Raw genomic sequence first — 24463 nt, forward strand, 5'->3', positions numbered from 1 at the left:
GTGAAGCTCTGCTGTACAACAGACCTTCTTAAACCTACACGTCCAATGATGATACAGCAAACCAACAAATTTTTTAAACTTTTAAGCAGAGAGAGAGAGAGAGAGAGAGAGAGAGAGAGAGAGAGAGAGAGAGAGAGAGAGAGAGAGAGAGAGAGAGAGAGAGAACCAACAAATTTTTTAAACTTTTAAGCAGAGAGAGAGAGAGAGAGAGAGAGAGAGAGAGAGAGAGAGAGAGAGAGAGAGAGAGAGAGAGAGAGAGAGAGAGAGAGAGAGAGAGAGAGAGAGACTTACCAATTTCCCTTCATAAAATTTTACTCTACAAAATATAACATTATAGTATACTTTGAACATATTGATTAAATGCTAACAAATCATCCATCATTAGTCAAAATTATATGCAACTTACCTGCATAAACTATTTGGGAACTTGTCCATTCTACTCCGTAATGCTAATGAGATTTAACAACAACAAACATCTTTCCAAAGACATGCTAACCAAATATGCACTGTCACTCTTTACCAAAGTGGCAGTAAAAGAATAAAAAATAGTAATAGCTTTATTAGTCATGAAACATGACTTAATAATCAGTGGCATGACAGGTGAATACATTTGCTATTTACTAAAACTGCTACACAATTTGAAATTTCTTCTATAAGCTCTTACGGTAAAGTACATCAAAGATTGATTCTAACCCTAAAAATATACAGTACCGACTTACCTTGAACGTGACTTAGAAGGTGGCTTCTTAGCTTTTGCTTTTTTCTCACGATTAGCACTTGGACTGCGACTCCTCTCTTTCTGGGTCTTAGCTGTTGACCTGACAATGGGCAAAATTATTAATAAGCAGCGCTGATAACGTTCAAGAATAACTATCCAAAAATACCTTAAAATAAATCAAGATACATTATTTGTTAATAATTCATCAAGACACTGTACCGCAAATGCAAACTTCCTGTACCAGATATGAAAAAAAAAAAAATGTAAATGCAATTCAAATGATAGTTAGTTGCCATGAAGAATAATTAATTTAAAATAATTGAAAATCACACAAACAAAAACAGGCAACACAGTAAAAACCAAAACAGTTTTCTAAGTGCATAAAAAGTAATATGAATAAACTTTTTTATCTTTAAAATTTAACGACAGTTTACCAAGTTTATCATTTACCACAACTTTTAAGTTAAATTTAATTTTTCTGTTTCAAAATTATATCAAGTGTTCCTCTCCTGTATTCTGTACTGTGTGAGTGTTACATGCACACAAAAATGATATTTTTATAATAAAATAAAGTTTTATATATGCTTACCAAGTAATTACATAGCTAAGTTTCTATTAACCAGCAGCCAGAATTTTTGAAATTTGCATTAGTGCTACTTTGTTTTGGTTAGGCGACTAACCCCTGCCACTTTCGGGGTAAGAGGAACTAGTCCAGCAAAAACAGTTCAATATGTTTATGCCTTCCTATCCATGTGAGGGGAGGGAGGGAGGACTCTGATCATGTAATTACTTGGTAAGTATATATATAAAACTTTATTTTATTATAAAAAAATGTCATTTTTATATAAGCAACTTACCAAGTAATTACATAGCTGAATCCCACATTGAAGGAGGTGGGATGCATAGCTCTAACTATTCAAACACATTAAAAATTGTAATGAAATGAGAATAGAAAAAATGCTAACACTGGTAAAATGTTTGCTAATTCCTTACCTGGCAAGAGAGCTGCTACAGGAGAGTACTGCCTCTGGTTGGCGCTCATCTCAACCAGTAGCGGCGTGGCAGTATAGCCAGGAAGCGCCTGCTACTTGGTGGGATTCTTTACTGCGAAGGAGTTTTCCAATTGCAGATAAAGAATTAAAAAGTTGCCCCTGCTCTGGGCTCAGTACCATACACATAAAAACAACCAGAGTAATCAACGTACTGTAGTTGCCTAGACCATGAATTAAAAACCACTACCAACAGAAAAAACAAACTGGAGGGCACTCCACGTACATGGTACCCCCAGGCTCCCCTACAATTCAACACCTTTATTTCAAGGCAAAGAAAAAAGGGATACTTCTTACACTCCCTCTCCCATCACCATGCCAGTAAACAAAAATGGACCCAAGGTACTGCAATTCTCATATATAGCTTTGACTTCGCTCAAGTAACGAGAGGCAAATATTGACCTACACTTCCAATGTGTTGTCTGGATAATTGAGGAGAGTGACAAATTATGTTTAAAAGCCATGGACTTGGCTACCGCTCTCACTTTGTGTGCTTTCACTTTCCCTAAAGGTAAGTCATCAATCTTAAACTGAGAATGAGCCTCCAGGATAAGAGCCCAAGAAAAAATGCCAGGGCATTTTTTGAGAGAGGACAAGAAGGATTTTTCACTTAGCACCAAAGGTTGCTCGATGCACCATGAATCTTTTCAGTTCTTTTCAAGTAGAATTTAAGTGCCCTTACAGGGCAAAGGGTCCTCTCCTCTTCCTCAGGCCCTAAGACACCTACCAGACTTTTGATAGAGAAGGAACAAGGCCACGGATTGGAAAGGGTCTCATTCTTCGCTAAAAACCCAAGAGTAAATGAACAAATAGCATTACCCTGAGAGAAACCGATTCTCTTATCTAATGCATGCAGCTCGCTAACACGCTTAGCTGTAGCTGATGCTACCAGAAACAGTCTTCATTGTTAAATCTCTCGTAGAAACTGAACTTACAGGTTCAAAACGGGGGTCTGACAACCACTTTAAAGCCACGTCCAGGTTCCAAGCTACAAATTTCTCTTCCTTACATTTGGTTGTATCAAACGACTTAGTAGGATCGGACAAATCTTTATTAGAGGAGAGATCCACTCTGTTGTGTCTAAATACAGAGCTCAACATTGCTCTGTAACCCTTAGTAGTTGAGGAAGATAGTCCCCCAGAAGATCTTTATTAAAACAAAAAATCTACAATTTCAGCTACAGTTGTATAAGAAGACGAGATGTTATGCATTCCGCACCATGAACGGAAAATTGTCCACTTACCTTGATATACATTGCTCGAGGACTGGCGTCTGCATTGAGCAACAGCAACCAACCTTGAAAATCCCTTCAATCGCACCAGTTTCTTGACAGTCTGAATGCAGTCAGGGTATGAGTTGACACTCTAGGTAGAACCGTCTGAAATGCAGTTGTCGAGTAAATTTAGTTTCTGAGGCAACAGCCTCGGAAAGTCTGTCAGAAGCTCTAACAAGTCTGTGAACCGCTCCCAGGTTGGCCAAAATGGAACTATTAGAGTCACTGTTACATTTTGGTGATTCCGGAACTTGTTGATTACTTCCCTTACCATCTTAAATGAAGGAAAGGCATACAGAACCTTGTCCCTTGTCCGACCAGTCCACAAGCATTGCATCCGTCGCCCATGCTTGCGGATCTGGGGCCGGCAAAGAATACAGAGGAAGACAAAAGTTCTTCGCGGTTGTGAACAGATCCAGAACTGGCTTTTCCAACAGTTTCCAAAGTTTTAGGCACACTAAAGGATCAAGAGTCTACTCTGTAGGGAGCACTTGTTTTTGGCGGCTCAGTTCATCTGCTAAGATGTTTAATTTCCCTTGAATAAACCTGGTTAGGATCTTTGTCTGGTTTCAATCCACCCACACGAGAAAAGCTCTTACTGCCTCGCAAAGGGTAATGGACTGTCAATGTCTTTCCGAACACTTCCAGAGCAAACTCTTGTAATCGCCAGTGACTTGCTTTCAACTCCTTTACATTGATATGCCATTTGCTCTGTTCTGGAGTCCAAATTCCAGAGACGTCCCTGTCTCCAAGGAGAGCTCCCCAACCTAGGTCTGAAGCGTCTGAATAAAACACTAGGTCCAGGCTCAGAGAAAGGAGGGACTTCCCTTGGGACAGTCTTTCCCTTGATTTCCACCACAGCAGGTCCTGTTTGATTTCCTGAGTTATTGGGAAAACAAAAGTGTCCGGAAACTTCCTGTTCCAATTGGCTCGTAGATAAGACTGAAAGTTCCTCATGTGCAGTCTTCCCAGAGACATGACTTGCTCTATGGAAGAGAGGGTCCCTAGAAGATTCATCCAGTTGTTTGCAGAGCAAGACTGAAGAGAGAGGAATTCTTCTACTTTCTCCTTCTCAGGAGATAGCATACTTTCTATCCTTTAGGGGGGAGGGAAAAACCCAAAAAGTCAGCGAGTTTATCCTCATCCCCAAATATGCTATCTCCTGAGATGGAGTCAGCTGTGACTTCTGAAAATTTATTATAAGGCCCAACTCCTGGGCTAGAAGAAGGGTCTTTTGCAGGTCCTCCGTACATGCTTCCTTCGACTGAGAACGAAGGAGCCAATCATCCTGATAGAGCGAAATGTTGACCCCCATCAGATGTAACCATTTAGCTATGGGAGTCAAGACTCACGTGAAAACCTGGGGAGCTGTGGCTAGGCCGAAGCAAAGGGCTCTGAAATGATACACTGTTTTTGAAAACGAGCCTTAAAAACTTCGAGTCCTGATGAACTGGAACACGGAGGTATGCTTACCTCATGTCCAATGAAATCATCCAACCCCCTTGACAAACAGTTGCTAGGATGGATTGGCTCATTTCCATTTTGAATTTGGTTTTCTGGACAAACAAATTCAGGGCGCTTACATCCAGGACTGGCCTCCAGGCTCCTGAGGCCTTGGGGACTACGAAGAACTGATTGTAGAACCCCAGAGAGCTGGTATCCTTGACCACTTCGATGGTTTCTTTCTCGAGGAGGGAAGACACTTCTTGGGAGAGGGCAGAAAACTTCTCGGAGCCTAGCGAGAAGGCTGTCAATATGACCAGCAAGCTGGTCAAAGGAGGTTTCCATATGAATGGGATAGAGTATCCCTCCCTCAAAACTTCCACAGTCGAGGTTTCTGCTTCTCTCACGTCCAATCGTTCCCAAAGGCAAAGGAGCCTTGCTCCTACTAGTGTATGGAGGACTCGGGTCTCACTTATGTAGGGGAACTTTAGAGGGGGACTTCTTGATAGCCCGAGAGGCGAGCCGGGCATTAGCACATGGTCTGGGAAAACCTCTTTGTCTGTCCCTACCACGAAAGGGTTGAGGTTGGACAGGGGAAATCATCCTAGAGGAGAGTGCCGGAGTCGGAGTTTCTCTAGGGCACCTCGCAGACTGAGTGAGGAGGTCCTGAGTAGATTTCTTCTGAAGATCAGAAGAAATCTGAAGAACTGTAGCCTGTGGGAACAAATGTTGTTTATCCAGAGGGGAATAAAGAAGAGCGGACTTTTGCGAAAGGGTCACACCTTTAGTGGTATAAGAACAACACAGCTCCCTTTTCTTTAAAATGTTCATCACAAAAAGGGAAGCCAGCTCCAGAGATATGTCCCTAATACCCTTGTTGAGACAAGAGATAACACCCGAAAAATCTGAGGTGTAGTCCTCCAGGACATGAGGACAATCCTTGATCTTACAAGCATGGGCACCCACTGCCCAATCTAAAAAACTAAGCAGCTCGAAAACTTTTAACAGGTGTTTGATCAAATGGTCTAATTCCAAAGTCAAGAACAGGGTCTTCGCAGAACTGAAAGCCGACCTCCAGGACGAGTCTATCAGACTGGAGAAGTCCCCCTGGGAGGAGGCAGAAGCTTCCAGGGAAGGGCCTCTCCAATTACGTAAGACAGATATCTCCTCTGAGAAAGCCTCGATGGATGGCAACTAAAGGAGGCTCTTCCCTGCTCTCTCTTCCCTGAGAGCCAACTTTCCACTTCATTTAAAGCCTTCTTAGCAGAGGAAGACAGTACTATCTTAGGGAATCTCGAAGAGGGTCTACTTCCTCCTCTGAAGAAATGGGGGACAACTCCGCAAGAGGCTGAGGTGTTGAAGGGGGTTTCTTGATTAACCCCAAAATATTATCTGTCACTGAATGGAAAGAAAGGAAGGGTCCACTACTACAGGAGCTTGTTAAGCCGAAGCCAGACACTGAGGATGAAGGGGCAGCTGGGCCGTGGCTGGATCCAAAACCCACAATACAGGAGCAGGTATCAGGAGCTTAGAAGAAGTGACAGGGAGCACAGGAGCCAACTGGCATTCAAGCACAAACAAAAGCTCAGGCACCGAAAGCGAGCTTGGAAAGAACCACATGCTCTAATAAAAGATGTTCCAAGCCAAGGGGAGCTCTGGTGCCAATGGGTGTTCTGGCGCCAAAGGTCTCAACGCAGACACAACAGAGTCAGGCACTGTGGGAGCAGGAGCTAACGGGCGCTCGGAAGCATGAGGGAGTCCTGTGTCAATAATCGTAGCAGGAGCAGGAAGCTCGGGCGCTAAAAGTTGCTCGGTTACTTTCTTAATTCCAGAATCGGCGGGACAGACAGCCACCTCCTCCACTGACACTTTCAACACTGCACTTGTCCATACGGACTTTCACTGAAGCGCCTATCTGTTCCATAGTATTCACGAACTGAAGCGTCTATCTGTTCCATAGTATTCACGAACTGAAGCGCCTATCTGTTCCATAGTATTCACGAACTGAAGCGCCTATCTGTTCCATAATATTCGCTAACAACTCATAATTCTTATTAACCCTTGACTCAAGGCTGGCAATAGTATCGGGATTGGGAGTAAGGGAGCCCGTGAGAGGAGATGGTGGAACAGAATGAGAACTGGGATTAGGAGGAACAAAAGGTAAAAAGACATTATCAAGCACAGACTTTGCAGGAACCTGACTAGCTAACGTCTTTTTACCATTGGCTTTAGAAGCAGCTCTCCTCTTTTTGTCTATGTCCAGTTTTGATAAGTGACTATTTAAAGTTTTCCACATTTTGACATCCCAATGTTCAGTTCACATTCATTACAAATCAAGCCTGGCAAACAAATTTGACCCCTACAAGATGTGCAGAGTGTGCGGGGATCATAACAGGCTTTAGTTATCCTAGTATTACAGCCTTTGCTGCAACACCGAAAGCCTTGGGAACCAGAATCAGACATAGTCGACAAAAGTCAACAAAGCTTAGAATGTCTAAGATCAGAATTACAACAGTCAAATTCAGTAGTTGTCTGAAAAAGAACCTGATACTACCAAAATATGCCGAGAAGGCTACCATAAAGAGAATGCTTCACCAATTGTAGTCTTGCGACCAACTGAGAAGCTAAAGAAATCCAAAAATACCCTGCTGCTAAGGACTGAAGTACAGCCATCAGCCAGCAGAAACATACTGAGCTCTTTTTGCTGGACTAGTTCCTCTCTTACCAAGAAAGTGGCTGGGGTTAGTCGCCTAACCAAAACAAAGTAGCGCTACTACGAATTTCAAAAATTCTAGCTGCCAGTTAATTGCAACTATAGCTGTGTAACTACTTGGTAAGTTGCTTATATAAAAATGTAACTTTCCTTAAATCCCACGAAACAGTTTTAACATGTGCACAACAGATTTATCAAATGGGGGGGGGAATGTTTAAAAGATTACATTTTACTGACTAATTTCAACTATAATGTACTGTTTTGGCAACAAAATATTTTTATACAAAACCACTGCTTGAAACACCATTCTTGTACACATGACATTTTTATAATAAAATAAAGCTTTTTTATATACTTACCCCGTAATTACATAGCTATTAGTTTCTTTTATTTAACCGGCAGCTCAAAATTTTGAAATTGCGGGTCCGCTAGTTTGTTATGGTTATGGCGACGTGCCCCACCCACTTTCAGGTGTAAGAGAAGGTACAACATAGCAAAGAGCTTCAATTTATTTATGCCCTTATGTCCAAGTGAGGGGAGGCGGGTGGCTCCGATTATGTAATTACTGGGTAAGTATATATAAAACTTTATTTTATAATAAAAATGTTATTTTTATATAAGTAACTTTCCCAGTAATTACATAGCTGATTCCCACATTCAATGGAGGTGGGAATGTTGGACATATCTACCCCAAAACATTATTAATAGTAATGAGTTTGAGAATAGAAATTTGCTAACATTAAATCAATGTTGATGAACCTTACCTGATAAGAGAGCTGCTACAGGAAGATACTGCCTCTGGTTGGCGCTCATCTTATCCAGTGGAGGCGAGGCGGTAAAGCCTTGAGGGCCTACTACTGTAGTGGGTGCTTTGTAGCGATGGACTAAATTCTGAGGGCTAGCAAAGTACAACAAGATGCCCCTGCCCAGGGTGCAGTACCACACAAAATAACCAGAGTAAATAGTCACCATAACCACCAAGAATCAAATTAAAAACACCAATACCCAACCATAAAACCAAAAGACTGGAGGGTACTCCAAGTACATAGTACTCCCAGGCTCCCCAAAACTCAACACCCTAAGCAAGGCGAAGAGATTAAAGAAGGACATTACTTTCCACGTTTCCTTCCCCAACACCACTCCAGCCACGTAAAACGGACCCAAGGTACTGCATTGATCGTAAGTCGTCTCGAAATCCCTTAAATAATGCAATGCAAACACCAACTTGCACTTCCAAAACGTCGCTTGTACAATTGACGTAAGGGATAGATTGCGCTTAAATGCCAAAGACATAGCGACCGCTCTTATCTCATGGGGTTTTACCTTTAAAGATGTGAGTGAGTCTTCGTTCATCATGGAATGTGCTTCGGAAATCAGATTCCTCAGAAAAAATGCAAGGGCATTCTTAGACAGGGGTCTAGAGGGATATTTCACAGAACACCAAAGGTTTCTTGAAGTACCATGAATGTCCTTTGTTCTGTGAAGATAACACTTAAGGGCCCTTACTGGACAGAGAGTTCTTTCTTCTTCAGACGGACCCCTATCTAGTTCTTGGACAAGTTCTTGATTGTCTAAAAGCAAAACTGAGAAAATCCTGGCCATGGATTCTGGATGGCAACCAGAAAAGTTTTCTCCTGGTTAGATTCGTTCTTAGCCAGAAAGCCACTCAAGGAGGGAAAAGGAGACTTAACCTGTTAAGCGTCCCCCGGAAACTAGCGGTCATATCCCCTGTAGTTAAGAGTAGGAATTTTATTAAATGAGATAAAAAAATACTACTATTATTTTATTTCTAAGACTCAAAATACTGAATGAAAAGTGTTGTACATACATGCACTATTTCCAATCTCTAAAGCAGGGGTTTACACACAATCCATCTATGTAAGTGATTGTGGAGACAAATGTTTGCATTCTCATCAAAACTGATTTGTAATCAACCATCTTAGCTAATGGATTCTCTTTATCCTCAACTGAAAATTTCAAGATCAACCAGTCCAAAAAGTCTTTTCCTATTTAGATCCTTCAAAGAGATAGATTCATGGGCTCAAAACATGAACTGATTTATCTCAACTGAAGACAGCCTCCTCTTTGTCTGACATTCAGGACAGTAAAAAACGTTTTGTCTAGGCTTTAAGAAAAAAAATAGTCCAGGACCAACTGAAAAGAGTTGCCAGGGAGGAAATAAGTCATCAATTACAGCTTACGTGTTCTGAGAGTGTTACCAAATGATGTTCCAACATTTTCCATACAAGTAAACGTATTATTACGGGGCTGACAGCTTGAAAAGCAGAGGTCTTTTATCCCGTTCGGGTAGATGTCAACGTGGGTGACGCTAACAGGTTAATAAGGTCAGGCAAATCCTAGTTCAATGATAAGTCCATCCCTTTATGGCGGAAAACTGAGCCAAGCATAGCTCTGTATCCTTTAATGGTAAGAGGTGGAAAGTCCTTTAGCGGAGCGTAGGAATAGAAGAAAGTCCGCTATTTCTGTTACAGAGGTCTTAGAAGAGGACACGTTATTTTGTCTGCACCAGGACCTGAAGATGGACCATTTTGCCTGGTAGACATTATCTGAAGACTGTCTTCTACACTTTACAATTGCGTCTGCAGCCACTCTTGAAAAACCCTTCTTTCGGAGCACTCGCCTAACAGTTTGAACCCTGTTAGGGCCATAGAAGACAGGTTTTGGTGGAACTGACGGAAGTGAGGTTTCCTGAGAAGCTGTTGCTTCTGTGGCAGCAGTCTTGGGAAGTCCGCAAGAAGTTCTAGTAGATCCGGGAACCACTGTTTTGTTGGCCAGAAGGGAGCTATCAAGATCGTGGATAGGTTTTGGTGAGATCGAAATTTGTTGATGACTTGCCTCATTAAACTGAATGGGGGAAAGGCATACAGATCTTTGTTGGACCAATCCTGCAACATTGCATCGGTCGCCCATGCCAAAGGGATCTGGAACTGGTGAGCAGAAGAGAGGAAGTCGGTGATTTCTGGAGGACGCGAACAAATCTATCACTGGTTTCCCCAAGGCCTTCCACAGATCCAGACAAACCAATGGGTCTAATGTCCATTCTATGGAAAGGCTCTGTCTTTTATGACTCAATTCGTCCATGAGAACGTTGAGTCTCCCCTGAATAAAACATATTGTCACTTGAGTTTTGTTCTGGTGCAACCAAAGAAGAAGGTCCCTTGCCGCTTCATACAGGGAGAAAGAGTGGGTTCCTCCTTGTTTCTTGATGTATGCCAGTGCCGTCAGGTTGTCCGAATGCACTGCTACTGTCCTCCCCCATATTTCTGAAGCGAAGCACTGTAGGCCCAGAGATATCGCCTGTAATTCCTTTATGTTGATGTGCCAGTTTCGCTGTTCCTGGGACCAGGTTCCCGACACTTCTTTTAATCCCAAAAGAGCTCCCCAACCTAGATCTGACGCATCTGAAAAGAACTCTAGGCTGGGGTTCCCTTCTGATAGTCTCTTCCTGGAATTCCACCAACGAAGATCCTCCTTGACTTCCGTCATTATCAGGAACACGAACGAGTCCGGAGACTTTTTCCTGTTCCGGCTGGCTCTGAGGAAGAACTGGAGAGGTCTCAGGTGAAGCCTTCCCAGAGTGACAAATTGTTCCATGGATGAGATACCTAGAAGACTCATCCACTGATTGGCCCAGCAACAGTTTAGATTTAGAAATTCTTCCACTGTCTGGAGACACCTTTCTATTCCCTTCGGGACTGGAAAAACCTGAAAATCCTGAGAATTGATCATCATCCCTAAATAAGGAATCTCCTGAGAAGGCGTCAGGAAGGACTTGTCTCGATTGATGAGAAGGCCCAATTCTTGAGCCAAGAGAAGTTATGTGAATGTCCTCCGTATATTGCACTTTCGAGCGGGAACGTAGTAGCCAGTCGTCTAGATATAAGGAGATCTTTATCCCCATCAAATGAAACCATTTTGCTAGGGGAGTCAATAGTCTGGTGAACACTTGTGGTGCTGTTGAGAGGCCGAAGCAGAGAGCCCGAAATTGGAACACCTTGCCCTGAAACATAAACCTGAGGTACTTTCTTGAAGTCGGATGTACTGGAATGTGAAAGTAAGCGTCCTGCATGTCGATGGATGCCATCCATTCTCCCTGGAAAATGGATGCAAGGACCGAATGGTTTGTTTCCATCTTGAATGATGTCTTTTTGACAAAGACATTTAGAGCACTTACATCCAAAACAGGTCTCCAGGCCCCCCCGATGACTTGGGCACCACGAAGAGACGGTTGTAGAATCCCAGAGAATGAATGTCCTCTACTAGCGCTATAGCCTCTTTCTGAACAAGGGACTCCACCTCTAGCAAGAGAGCAGCAAATCTCTCTGAGCCTGGAGCGTAAGCTGTCAATTCAACATACTTGCAGATTAGAGGAGGTTCACTGTTCTGAAAAGTGAAGGAGCCACTCTCCTACCTGAGTACGGAGGACTGTTTTCATTTCTTGGAGTAAGACTTTGGAGAGGACTTCTTGATGGAATGCTGTGGGAAACGGGTATAAGTTCTTGTCCTAGTCTGGGATCTAGAACAGGAGCTCCGAAAGGGAGTAGGTTGCAGCGGAGAAGAAGATCTGGGAGGAAGAGCCGAAGAATCCTTGGGGCATCTCGGAGATTGGGTGAGCAGGTCCTGAGTGTTCTTTTTCTGCAGGTCAGAGGCAATGTTCAGTGCTGTAGCCTGTGGAGAAAGATATGTCTTGTCGAAGGGGGAGAATAAGAGGGCCAATCTCTGAGACGGAGTGACATCTTTTGAAGTAAAGGAGCACCAAAGCTCCCTCTTCTTAAGAATACCCATGGCTTACAGACTGGCCAACTCCTGCGTACTATCGCAAAAGCCTCTGTCAATACAGGAAAGTACTCCCAAGAGATCCGACAAGATCTCATGAGGTAACAAAAAGCGCTCTCTAAGTTTGCGCGCCAGAGCGTCCACCTCCCAGTCAAGGAAGCCCATCACTTCGAACACCTTAAAAATATTTTTAAGAAGGTGTGCAAGTTTCGAAGCCGAGAACATAATTTTGGCTGAGGAGAAAGCTGATCTCCTAGTTGAGTCGATAAGGCTGGAGGAGTCTCCCTGACAGGAGGCAGAGACTCCCAGGGAAGGACCTTCTCAGGTCTCATAAAACCTGTAGCTTGACCTGGACAATTTGGAAGGAGGGAAACAAAAAACTGCTTTGCCTTGTTCCCTCTTCTCAGAAAACCACCCTTCTACTTCATCCAGAGCCTTCTTTGCTGAACAGGAAAGAACCAAATTCGGTAATTTTGAAGAACCGACTGCAGGGGCTTCCATAAAGAAAGGCGAAGCAGGAATGGAGGGAGTAGCTGGCGAAAAGAAGCTTGAATAAGTCACTAGCAGGAACCTTAACAGTGCAGAGTAGGCCGACGAAGGAGCATCTTGCTCTGGAACAACCTCTTCCTCAGAAGAGACAGGAGAAAGCAATAGCTGCTGTCTGAGCTGTAGGAGGAGCCTTCTGCAGCAAACTTGGAATATTATCCAGTTTGCTCTGAATCAGGTCAACTGGAGGAAGAACAATGTCCGAGATGACACTACTAAGAAGTGGTGGAGGGGCGGGCGCCAATGGGTGTTGTGGAGATGGGAGCCAGTAGCAAAACTTGTTGGTGAACGGGCACCAGTGGGCGCTCAACCATAAACGGGAGTTTGGGCACTTTGATGCTGGTTTTAGAGATGATGGTGCTGGGTGCGCAACTCCTGATGCAGTAGCTCCTTTATTCGATGACGAACGTCCCCTCACCACACCACAAGGCGCTTAGGCGCCAATTTATGACCGTCGTCAGAAGCAGAAGAGAATTGTTCCGGGGTATCCCAGTGACTACATGATGGGTGTGCTGAATCCTTGCCCTTCTTACAATGAACATGGGGAGAAATCTCAAACTCCACTGCACACCGCTTTAGCAGGCATGACTTGTCTGCATAGCATCTTGCGCACCTGGGACTAAAATCTTTGGAGCTGGAGGACATACAGTGAGCACTCACTTGAAGTACTTTCCAATGGCCTTTGGTTGCAGTCTGTCATTCATCAACAGGCTGAACCGAGAGGACGACTGCTCAGGGGCAGACCCCACCGACCTCCTTTAGGCTGCCAATTTGACTCCTCCCGGGTGCTGGGGAGTATGTCAGGGACCCTGGCCTAGGAGAATTGGCGGGCCGAACAGCCACCTCCTCCACCACCACTGCACTTGCACTGGGCACCACGAGGTGCTCTGACTCACTTTTATCCATAAGTACTTTCACCGATGATGCTAACGTAGCAATCAATTTCACAATCAATTCAAAGCGAGTGTTGATTTTCGATTCCAGACTGCCGAAAGTGTTGGGGTCGGAAACATGAGAGCCAGGTAAAGGAGAGGGTTGCACAGGTGGAGGAGATGGGATGGGATCGGAAGAAATTACAAGTGCAATTGCATCTGACTTTGTGGATGAATCCTAACTAGATAAAGCTTTACTAGATTCCCTAGCAATAGCTTTCTTCTTCCTATCTCTAGCTAGTTTCTTGAGATGTGCATCTAAAGTCTTCCACTTCTTAATATCCCAGACATTTCACTCCTCACAATGTAAATCTACTGAACATGTTTGTCCCCTACATGGAATACAAACAGTGTGTGGGTCGTAAGATTCTTTAGTTAGTCTAGTATTGCAGCCTTTGCTGCAATATCTAATGCTAGCACTACTAGTGTCAGGCATCCTAGAAAAGTCTAATACAAGTCCAAAAAACAGGCAAAGAGTCGTCAATCAATGATCAAAATTCGCCTAACACTATCTTAATTATGACGAAAGGCTACGAAATTAAATACTTCACCAATTGAAGATGAGTCAAACAACCAGCAAAGTATGAATTCCAAAATTCGAGCTGCTGCCAACCACAGTCCTTCAACCACAGCCAGCAGAAATAAATTGAAGTTCTTTGCTATGCTGTACCTCCTCTTACACCCGAAAGTGGGTGGGGCACGTCACCACAACCATAACAAACTAGTGGACCAGCAATTTCAAAATTTTGAGCTGCCGGTTAAAAGAAACTAATAGCTATGTAATTACTGGCTAAGTTACTAATATAAAATGATATTTTAATGACTATTTTCAACAATGTTCAATCATTTTAGATCAATAATACAGACTTTCAAATCATTAACATTTTGCCTGTAAGTCATAAAGCAAAGTTATCTGATGCTGAAAATGTAATTTTTAAAAAGAAACATTTTTGCACAAAAATACAATATAATGTTTTGGAGACATTTTCACACAAAACAACTAATTGAAATGTCATTTTTGTACACTGAGATAGTCCCAGATATTCATTCTCTGAAGAAATTTAGAAAACATAGCAATCTGACTATAGTAATGTGCATGACTGCCCAGGAACCTCTGCCTGGCAACTGCCAGACAGCTCATTTCTCTTGCTATTGATACTGGAATTGGGATCTGCAGGTTTGTGAGTAAAATTTCTTAAAACTAAACCTTTTTCATGACATACAAACTTATTATGCCCAAATTTAAACTGAGCTACAAAAAAAAAAAAAAAAAAAAAAAAAAAAAAAAAACCAATTTGGTTAATTAAGCCCTATGGGATCTGTCCATGAGTCCTTGGCATTGATCTCTATATTAGTCACAGTTCTACAGGACACGTGAAGTTGAGACCATGAAACAAAAAACCTGATACGTACAAGAACTTACAAGTGGCCATAAAATGAGAAACTGCATATTCAACTTGTCCACCCTCTGCTTTAGACTCATATCTCTCAGGATGACACTCCCATACTGTCATGATGTAGAGGCATGAAATCTCAGGTGGTCTACATTGTAGAATCTACCTAAATGACTGAAGTGTCATGTAGGGGAAAGAAATCCCAAGCGGTATACACTGAAGAATCTGCCTAACTGGTACCTACTGTAAAGCATGAACCACCTGACATGCTACCACCACATGACTAATTACAGCAAGTCTAACCTACTGAAAGTCACAACCAAGACAGCGTCTGAAGAGGGTGAAAAACTAATGAGGTGAAAATCATCTATCACTGGTCTGAACATGGTGTACGAGAGCTCTAAGATTCTGTTCTCCCAAGGAAAACAAGGGCTCCTGCTACTCTGTTACTGAAACAGTAGTATGTTAATGAGGAAACAAGATATAAACTGTTCATGAATACACGCAGTTGTGCAAGGTCTTACATTGCCACTGTGTTCTCTCCACCACTAGCTGGCACAACCATTTCAAGGTCAAGGCAAGAGATTACTTGCTTATGTCCTTGGTGATCATGTTGGACATAACTGGAATGACTCCTAAAAATACTCATCTGTTGGTCTTCAACTCAAAGGAAAATTGTGAGTCCCAAGTAACAGAATCTACCCCATACCTATTATATTTCTTGGAAAATGAAGTTGTAATGTTAGTCTGAATGACACTGTTGTCTGACAGCTAAACAAGGTCTACATAACTTTGATCTACATGTCTGATCAGTAACCCTTTACAGAACCAAGACACTGTCATACAGAACACTACTCAAAGAATCTTTGTATGGTTGAGAGTGTATTTTGAGCCAGCCTTATAAACCAGTCATTTTACAAAGACATAATTATTCCTGTCCCTTGGAGGTGAGAAAGTAAATATAGATAAATGTGTCACCAGCCTCATAATCCTGTCAACATTCAAACACCAGCAAAAATAAACCCATATCAATCTCAACAGCTGCTCTTGTGGATGGTTAAGAATCCCTAGTAATCTAGGACATCAGCATAACCAAAGAGAACATGAAAGAGATGGTGAAGTCCTCCTGATGTAGTATGACCCACAGGAGGGAAAAACAGGTGGACGGCTAGATCCCACACTGCTGGGTGGGCACTGGCCTGTCACCTGCTTCACCATTTGTTCAAGTCTCCTGTGGGTTGGACAGTTCCCTACCATGCAGAGGAATCTGGGAAGCATAACAACAAATAGATCCAGCAAATACAGCAGACTGGGGCAGAGAAACAAAAACCTACATGGAGGTTAAGGGCAATTTATTACCACATATGTACATCACAAAATGCAGGTGACTGCTTTTTGTGCGTGAGTGATTTAAGTTACCTCATGAAGGAACAAAAAAGAATGGGGATCCACAGTTAAGGGTGACAGTGTCTAAACACATTCCCTTTCACCTTGAACAACTGCACTGTTCACTCACACTCCTTGTCTCCCTGGAACAAACTTCCCTATCATCTGATATCTAATTCAATTCCAAAAAAAAAAAAATGTACAAGCAACTGTCTAAGCTAAAGTTCTTACATGCCAATATAAATGTGCAGAAGAAGAAAAAGAAGTTTACAGTCAAGATGGTAAACTTCCCTGGTCCCCCAACTAAGTTATCTGCCACTAACTGACAACCTTGCTCGTAAGCTTTCAATGAATAATTCCAGATGGAGTAGCAGAATATTCATATATATAAAAGACTTAAAAGACTTCTGGAATAGCAGGATATTCATATGTATATAAAAGACAAGAGTTTGTATTCTTGTAGGAACAACTAATGCTTTATTACTACCCGTACACTTAGTTCTTCTTTGGAGGAGTGGTAGAGCTTTTTGACTGGCACGCTGTTGGCCCAGCGTTCGACTCTCCGACCAAAGAGGAATTAGAGGAATTTATTTCTGGTGATAGAAATTCATTTCTCGTCATAATGTGGTTCGGATTCCACAATAAGTCAGAGGTCCCGTTGCTAGGTAACCAGTAGGTTCTTAGCCACGTAAAAATAAGTCTAATCCTTCGGCCAGCCCTAGGAGAGCTGTTAACCAGCTCAGTGGTCTGGTTAAACTAAGATATACTTAACTACCCGTACACAGAAGTACATACATATGAATGCCTTAAAAAACTACAAAGGCTTTTGACTTTTTCTAAGGCCTGCTTCAGTTAGTGGCCCTTAGAGAAAGTAAAAGGCTCCAATTTTTACTGACTGCAGTTAAATATAATCCTGTATATAGCAGATCTTTCTTCATCCAAAATTTGCCCTTCCATTACCGTACACAAGACATATTACAGATGATTAAATTCTTGACCAAAATCAGAGGTTAATTTAAATGGTAAAAAACACTTTGGTAAAAGGCATAGAAAAGTAGAATTCCTCTCAGAAACAAGTATTTTGAATCTTAAATGAAATTATACTTGTTATATTTATATCATTAATGATCATAAATCACTGGGCGATAACCCAGCAAAAACTGGTTTTAATAATACAAGCCATATTAACATGTATTTGGCTTGCATCCATTTTGAGATCAACCATTCAGTCGTAACAGAATCATTGCTATGGTAGAATAGCTGCAGTGGGTTGTTCCATGGGTTACAACATTCTTTGGGTTATACTTGAATCTGGACCAAATAAAAAGTTCCTGTATATACAAATGCATATATAATCTGAAGGCATTAACAAACTACATGAGATTTCCTCATTCTTGTTAAAGCTGAAGCTTTCACACATAAAATTATGAACACTGTATACCGTGAATGTTTTTTACCCATAATTTAGTATAATTTTTTATAAAATACCAGAAGTATCGTAAGTGACTGATTTATTGGCCAAAATCATGTTACTCTTATACTGTATGACCTATAAAAGTATTTACACAGGAAGTGAATGAAAAAAAAATCCATGGTAACTTATTATAAATAAAAGCAGACAATTTTAAAATGCTTATGAAAACTCATTGGCACATACTGATGAAACCAGGAGGCAGAATTTATAACCAATATCAATTTACCCTTAAAATGAAACTAAGTTTTAAACTGTAAACTTGACTCAGGAAGTAACAAATATAATGATGACAAACCAAAAATTGTGACTGAGATCCAAAGACTTTAGGAGCAAAACCCTATTCATTTCAAGTAATTTGGAGCTCAAATGCCATGCTCAATTCAGAACACATTAAAATATAGTCTGAAGGACTGAATACATGAAGATACTGAAATTAAAGCATGGATATGCACCATAACACCTCTGATGTACAAATACAGAAGTTTGCCCAAAAAGAAACAACGTTCTACAAAACAAAGTTATAACCACTTATTTAAAAATGCAGAAGTTCCCTCCACAATGAAAACCCCCTCCCATCATTACACATCCTGGAATGCATTCTGAGGGATAATGTGCTGGCTGCACAGCAAATTTCCTCCTATTTTCTAAAGCTGGCTACATTTCAAGGTGGAAAACTTCATCAACAGCTGACAAACATGGGCATACACTTACAATACAGAAACAACGAAGTCATCATGATGAGCTGGAAAATTATCATCCCAACTAAGAGAAAAAGTAAGTCATTTGATTTTAATAAGCAGTTGATCATGTTTAATACTGGAAGGGTATCATTAATAGCAATTTTACTCCACTAGGTCAGTCAATAATGGGATTGTCTCAGACTGTACAAAGTAGCCAAAGATGCTAAGAAACAAAACTTGGATGCTGCACCAAGACACTGTATCTGCTCCCATCATTCCTTACTTGTGAATTTTTGGCAAAACCCAAAATGACTCTTATTCCCAAGCTGCCCTACTCTATTAGATTTAGCCCTGTGAACTTTTTCTTGGTTTTCAAAGTTGAAATCCATCCTGAAATGTCACTTTTTTCAAAAGACAAGGGAGTATAAAAAAATTTCTCAGGTATCTAACCACTGCCCAATGGAATGTGTTCCAGAGCTGGAAAAACCATTGAAAGCGGTGTATTTGCTATGGCAGGGGCTACATATTTTGACTCAAAAACCTCTGTTCAAAGTTGTGAATAAAGCAATAAATTGCTTGATAAAAATTTACTTTCTTGTTTCAAAATCTTGAAATATACACCATAGGAAAGTTACAAATAGAATCTTGATATTCTGCAACATATCTAAGTTGGCTTTATTCCATTTAATGAAACAAAATACTACTTAGCAACTAACTTGAATACTTATTTCTTTCATGACTAAGGAATACAGTACACAAAGTTTTTCTTTGACTTACCTAGATTCATCTTTCTTCTCCTTCTCCTTTTCCCTCTCCCTAAAAAATAAAATTCACACAAGTATAATAATTTACACTAGAGAATACCACTAATATACAGTAAGTGTTAATTCATCAACTAATTAATTCACACCACTGAAACTTCCTGACAAACTCTTGTATTTTTTCTTTTTTTCCAAATGGGTTATGAGTTTCATTCACATAAATAGTTTTAATAAGTGGGAAACTTCTGTTTAACCTTTACCTTCTACATGTCCCTTAACTTCACTCTACAAAACTTCATTATAGGACCGTGCACGCAAAATACAATCTTAACTTCATAAAGTTCAAAAGTTTTGGCCAGGGGAAAAAAAACTTTTATCAGAATTAAAACATATAGAGGACCAGACAAATAACAGGAAGGTTACAGGAGCAACAAGGCAAAAAGGAAAGTGAGCAAAATCTAACAAATGGCAACATTTAAATGTACATCACTAAACATGGTGTGCCAATGGCCTCAGGCACAATTGCATTGTTCCTTACACTCAGGAGAGTGCCTAGTGGAGGGATGTGGGGCCTATTACAGGAGGAAATGCACCTTAAAATATAAACAACTTCCTGAGGCCTAATATTGTTAATGCACTGTGGTGCGCAAAATACCAAATGGCTAAGGTCAAATGGTTTACAATTCCATTTTTTTTTTTTTCTAAAACTACAAGAATGATTAAACATAAATATCAAGTCATGGAGGTTAGAAGTGTGCATAGATGTGGTGAGGCATGGCAATGTATAAGATTATAGTCTTTCAGAGATCCTAGGATCGCTAGGGTGTGACTACGAAAAGAATACAGCACTGCCAGCTCAATTTATCCTTTTTAATCTCACCCTTGAGGTTAATCCCTAGTTTATGGCTTTACCTAAGATCTGTTACTAACTGTACTTCACTTTCTTAGGAAACAGCGTTGAGTATATTTTGGTTGTTCTTACTAGGTTTTCTTTCTTTGTGTGCTTTATGAAATAATAATCACAGTTCTTATAACAATACCATAATGTGCTTAATGCATTAACACACTTAAAATTTGTGTGGGTGTTTTGGCAAGAATAGCTTTTAAAGCCATTTCATTATTCCATTTTAGCAGTTATCTATTGTTATGTGATTAGATTTTCTCAGTGCCTCTGCTGGTTAATTCATCATTTAGGAGAGAAAAATAATTTACCATTAATAACAAGGACCCACCCGGTTGTTTCTTTAAAATGAACAAACAATTTCCTTGGCCTGGGAGTGAAGATAATGGCAGGGAGATTTATTCCACTTTGGCTATCCCTTAGGTTATCCATACTGTCCATTGACACTGGCTGCTTAAGGTGACCACAGTTGTTGTTTTCGATTGAGCTGGATTTTAAATGCCCTCACTGACCAAGTGTCAGCAAAACTGGGGTTTGGCAGCGGCAGCGCAGCCAAAGATTATGCCTTATCTCTTTGTTTTTATGAATAAATTAGGTTTATACAGAAAGTATGTGAAGTCAAATAAGTTTTCGGTATTACCTTTAAATGAATAACATTTTTTCAATTTCACTTGAGCAGGGTCTAACAAGGCAAAACTTTAATCATAACAATGAGACATTTGAATTCCTTACTTGCCCCACCCTCGTGATCCTAGAGTGCTTGAAAGACTATGAATACAAAACAAGACCACTGAATATTATGGCAATTAAGGAGACAAATGGGAATGGGAAGGGTGTGCAAAAGATGCAGAGCTAGGAAAAAGACACACTGAGTGAATCATGAAGTTTAGGCTATATTGTATAGCCGAGCACAGGGAAACTTAGCCATTCTGATGACAGCCAAAAAAAAAGACCTGAAGGGGTTGAAAGTGAAACTAGGAGAAAACTCCACAAATCCACCAAGAGGTAATAGGTAAGATAGGCTGGACAGCAAGATGGAAGAAGCAGGAATGGATGGAAGTAAAAAGCTAATAGTGGGTGCAGCTAAGTGTCGAAGGAAGATGTCAAACACCCTTTAGCAATGCCTACAGTGCAGCATGAAGTGCACTGATGGCACTATCACCCTACACAGAGAGAAAGAGTAGACTTGTTATATCATGATTGTAGGCATGGGTGGGAGAGTACAAATATGTCAAAGGATTGTGTGGGTACAACTGAATGAGACAGGAAAAAAAAAAAGGGTGGTAGTAAGTGCTAATGATCCAAGAACCGAAGTTAATTGAACTGGTGAGTCGGTGTCTGCTGTGAATACAATTGGAGAACAAGAAAAAGTGGTTGCAGTAAGTGACTTAAACGTAAAAGCAGGTGACCAAAACTACACTTGGTAGGTATGCAGGTGACCAAAACTATAGTTGGTAGGTATGGAGTTCCTAGAATGAAAAACATTAGCTGGAAACAAAATATACTGAGGAAAAGTTTGTTGAATTATGTATATGTATTAACCCTTAAACGCCGAGCCTCTATTTACAAAAACATCTCCCGTATGCCGGTGGCGTTCGGGAGTTAGCGCCAAAGCGGAAAAAAAGTTTTTTCAAAAAATCACAGCACGCTTAGTTTTTAAGATTAAGAGTTCATTTTTGGCTCCTTTTTTGTCATTGCCTGAAGTTTAGTATGCAACCATCAGAAATGAAAAAATATCATTATCATATATAAATATTGAAATATATGACAGCGCAAAAAATTTTTCATATATAATTTTATAAAAATCGCGCAGTGAGCAAAATGGTTAAAGCTAACGGATATTTTTTTTTCTTTGTATTGTACACTAAATTGCGATGATTTTGGTATATAACAAATTGTAAAACGATCAAAGCAACACAGAGAAAATATTATCACAATATGATGCATGAATCCGTAACGCATGGACGTAAAAAAAATGTTTTTGTCAAAAATTCACCATAAATCGAAATATTGTGCTAGAGACTTCCCCTTTGCTGAAAAGTGAAGCTAATTGATTGAATATTACTAGACTGTAAGTGTTTTAGATTACAACTGCAGTTTTTTACCATTTCGGTCGAGTTAAAGTTGACCGAAGGTCGAATTTTTTCTATTTATCGTAATTTATATGAAAATATTTCAAAACTGATAAAAGCTACAACCATGAGTTATTTTCTGTTGTATTCTACATGAAATTGCACACATTTTCATATATAAAAGTTTATGTAATGACTAATATAAAACGGTGCAAACATTACGACAACGTGACGAAAGAATTTATGAGATGTTCGGCCGAGTTACCGCACGGACGTAAGGAAAATGTTTTTTTAAAAAATTCACCATAAATCGAAATATTGTGCTAGAGACTTCCAATTTATTGCAAAATAAAGGTAAATGATTGAATATTACTAGAATGTAACAGTTTTAGCTTACAATTGCGTTTTTCGACCATTTCGGTCGAGTTAAAGTTGACCGAAGGTTGAAATTTTGGCAGTTATCGTGATTTATGTGAAAATATTTCAAAACTGATAAAAGCTACAACCATGAATTATTTTCTTTTGTATTCTACATGAAATTGCGCACATTTTCATATATAAAAGTTTATGTAACGACTAATGTAAAAACGATGCAAACATTACGACAACATAAATTTAAAGAATTTCTGAGATGTTGAATATTACTAGGCCGAGTGTTTTAGATTTAGTTTTACCATTTCGGTCGCTAAAGCAGACGTAAGGGATAAAAGTTTTTTTTCTCAGAAATTCACCATAAATCGAAATATTGTGCTAGAGACTTCCAGTTTGTTGCAAAATGAAGGTACATGATTGAATATTACTAGAATGTAAGAGTTTTAGCTTATAATTGCGTTTTTTTTACCATTTTGGTCGAGTTGAAGTTGACCGAAGGTTGAAATTTTGGCAGTTATCGTGATTTATATGAAAATATTTCAAAATTGATAAAAGCTAAAACCATGAGTTATTTTCTGTTGTATTCTCCATGAAATTGCGCACATTTCCATATATAAAACTTTATGTTTTCTGTTGTATTCTACATGAAATTGCGCACATTTCCATATATAAAACTTTATGTAACGACTAATATAAAACGGTGCAAACATTACGACAACGTGACGAAAGAATTTCTGGCGCGGACATAAGGAAAAAGTTTTTTCAAAAAATCATCATAAATCGAAATATTGTGCTAGAGACTTCCAATTTGTTGCAAAATGAAGGTAAATGATTGAATATTATTAGAATGTAAGAGTTTTAGCTTACAATTGCGTTTTTTTACCATTTCGGTCGAGTCAAAGTTGACTGAAAGTTGAAATTTTGGCAGTTATCAAGATTTATATGAAAATATTTCCAAACTGATAAAAGCTACAACCATGGGTTGTATTTTGTTGTATTTTACATGAAATTGCACACATTTTCATATATAAAACTTTACGTAACGGCTAATATAAAACAGTGCAAAAATTACGACAAAATGACGAAAGAATTTCTGAAATTTTCGGCCGAGTTACTGCGCAGACTTAAGGAAAAAGTTTTTTTTAAAAATTCACCATAAATCGAAATATTGTGCCAGAGACTTCCAATTTGTTGCAAAATGAAGGTAAATGATTGAATATTACTAGAATGTAAGAGTTTTAGCTTACAATTGCGTTTTTCGACCATTTCGGTCGAGTCAAAGTTGACCGAAGGTTGAAATTTTCTGTAGTCGACGTACGGTACGTCCACTTGGCACCCAACAGACAATTTTAGTCGACATATGATACGTCCAGTAGGCGTTTAAGGGTTAAGTGCATAGAAGAGCAAGTTAATGGATGTAATGGTGAAAACTGGCATGGCTGAATACAAACCTGATTATTATCTGGTAAGGGAAAAATTAACCTTTAGTTGGAGAGGTAGGGTGATAATGTGGCTAAAAGCTTTAGTGTAAAAGGAAGAGTAAGAAAAAGGATCTTGATATTAAAGAATTAACAGTGCAATGGCAGGATAAGAGAAGATCTTTTAGTACTTGAAAAGAGGATGAGTATGGTAGTCATAAAAGTGTTAGTGAAAAAATTATATATCAAAGCATGGACTTTACAGGGAAGTTGTATATCAAGAACAGTAAATACAGAAAAAGGTTGAGTACATGGATCTAACAATAGATACAAATGGAGACATACTGTCTGAAGAAAAGATGGAGTACTTTGAGGCTCTTAAAGGTAGATGTTACAAAGGAAGCAGTATACTGTATATGCTTGTGAGAAAATAGTTGATGCAAGGAGGGCAATTATAAAAATGAGAATGAAAAGGTGCTGGGAGCTGATTGATTAATAGCAAGATGCCGCAGTACAACAGAGCAATCATGATTA

The 24463-nt window shown here is 40.0% G+C and overlaps 1 protein-coding gene across 4 annotated transcripts in view; it reads right to left on the bottom strand.

Moving 5' to 3' along the window:
- Positions 1 to 24463, bottom strand: part of LOC136845783 (RNA-binding protein with serine-rich domain 1-A-like) — a 75082-nt gene that overhangs the window by 42817 nt on the left and 7802 nt on the right. For all 4 annotated transcript variants that reach the window (XM_067116099.1, XM_067116097.1, XM_067116100.1 and 1 more), the window contains exons 4-5: positions 19183 to 19221; positions 720 to 818 (exon numbers count right to left, since the gene is read on the bottom strand). In XM_067116099.1, the coding sequence (XP_066972200.1) occupies positions 720 to 818; positions 19183 to 19221 (138 nt within the window). The remainder of the gene's footprint in view (positions 1 to 719; positions 819 to 19182; positions 19222 to 24463) is intronic.

The sequence above is a fragment of the Macrobrachium rosenbergii genome, chromosome 14, assembly GCF_040412425.1.
Source record: "Macrobrachium rosenbergii isolate ZJJX-2024 chromosome 14, ASM4041242v1, whole genome shotgun sequence".
NCBI lineage: Eukaryota > Metazoa > Arthropoda > Malacostraca > Decapoda > Palaemonidae > Macrobrachium > Macrobrachium rosenbergii.